The 1,281-nt window shown below is 35.4% G+C and overlaps 1 protein-coding gene across 1 annotated transcript; it reads right to left on the bottom strand.

Moving 5' to 3' along the window:
* Positions 1-313: 313 nt before the first annotated feature.
* LOC137733492 (RING-H2 finger protein ATL70-like) lies at positions 314-735 on the bottom strand. The gene is made up of 2 exons (XM_088697186.1): positions 441-735; positions 314-384 (listed from the first exon to the last, which is right to left on the bottom strand). Exons 1-2 carry the CDS (start codon positions 733-735, stop codon positions 314-316), a joined length of 366 nt encoding a protein of 121 aa, XP_088553312.1.
* Between the last annotated feature and the right edge of the window lie 546 nt (positions 736-1,281).

Below are 1,281 nucleotides of genomic sequence, written 5' to 3'. Positions count from 1 at the left end.
AGAGATGCGACTAAATTAAAGGTGCATAATTTGATCTAAATTAATCGGTAAATGCTTGTGGTCCATATCTTAGCGTATAGATTATTGAGTTTCTAAATTCCTCATTCTCTTTAATTATTGTAATAATTTCGAATAATAAATTTAAAAAAAAAGAAAAAGAAAAGGCAAATGGCAATTAAATTTTTATCAGTGTTTCTTGATACAAAATAACTCTTGAAATTGTTTACAACTGATACATGAGTATATTGACTCATCAAAGAAAATGAACTAATCGTAAACTTCAAAATCCATCTAATCAGCAACTAATTACACCTCAGAAGTATTCATCGATCCCACAGATGGATCCAGAGGCGACGTTCTGCAGATCGGGCAAGTGGGGTGGAGCTGCAACCATTTATCCACACAAATTTGGTGAAAAAAATGGCCACAGTTAGGCACACTTCTCAATGTATCTGTGTCATCAAAATCTGCCAAGCATATAGAACAGCAAGAAGGTGATGAAACTGAACCAACCATTTGAAGCTTGGCCTCGGAATAGGGTAGTTTCGGGTAGCTGCATATTGTAGCTTCATCAAGCCCTTGTTCTATGGTTGCGGAGCTCTCGTCATGGTCCGACGGGTCAACCGGAGATTGTCTCCGCTTGCAGTAAGAGATCCAGTATATGAGTATGATTATGGCGATGACACCAATGCAGACTCCAGCGGCATCATATATTTCGTCAGCGTCGACAGGCATGTTGGTTTTGGCTTAATTACCTCAACCATGTAGAAGAAGAACAAGGGTGCAATTTTTTTCATTTTTTTAATTGCTTGTAGAAAATGATTAATGCTAAATATTGTGAGGTGGAAAGGGCGGCGATTTAGAGATGTGTTTGTTTTGGATTTGGAGGTGTATTAGTTGGTATCTGGGGTGTGCCCAAGTAGTGGAGATGGTATCTGATTGTGTTAATAATATATAGTTTCTATCATTTTCTTAACAAGGCAATTTGTCCCCACTTTATATAATACACGAATTGTTATCTGGGGTGTGTCGCAAGTAGTGGAGTTTGTATCTGATTTTGTTAATTATATATAGTTTCCATCATTTTCTTAACAAGGAAATTTGTACCCACTTTAAGTAGTAAACCATTTATGCTCATTTTATTTATATTATCTATTAATACCATTTGTACTATATTCTTAATAGAGATAGAACTCAAATGTGGTAGTTACCCTACCGATATTAGAAAGATAATACAAATAAATTATTAGCGTGGCAATACTCTTTTTTGTTTGAAGATTT

This window comes from Pyrus communis, chromosome 7 (assembly GCF_041283825.1).
Source record: "Pyrus communis isolate YQ-2024b chromosome 7, ASM4128382v1, whole genome shotgun sequence".
In the NCBI taxonomy this organism is placed as follows: Eukaryota; Viridiplantae; Streptophyta; class Magnoliopsida; order Rosales; family Rosaceae; genus Pyrus; species Pyrus communis.
The sequence above is the reverse complement of the archived record's forward strand: the minus strand, read 5'-3'. Positions and strand labels throughout refer to the sequence as shown.

Bases quoted from the DNA above. Each gene is read 5' to 3' on its own strand.
- LOC137733492 (XM_088697186.1), bottom strand. From the start codon at position 735: ATGCCTGTCGACGCTGACGAAATATATGATGCCGCTGGAGTCTGCATT. The intron at 385-440 runs GTGTGCCTAACT...AAATGGTTGCAG, and splicing joins TGACACAGATACATTGAGAA to CTCCACCCCACTTGCCCGAT.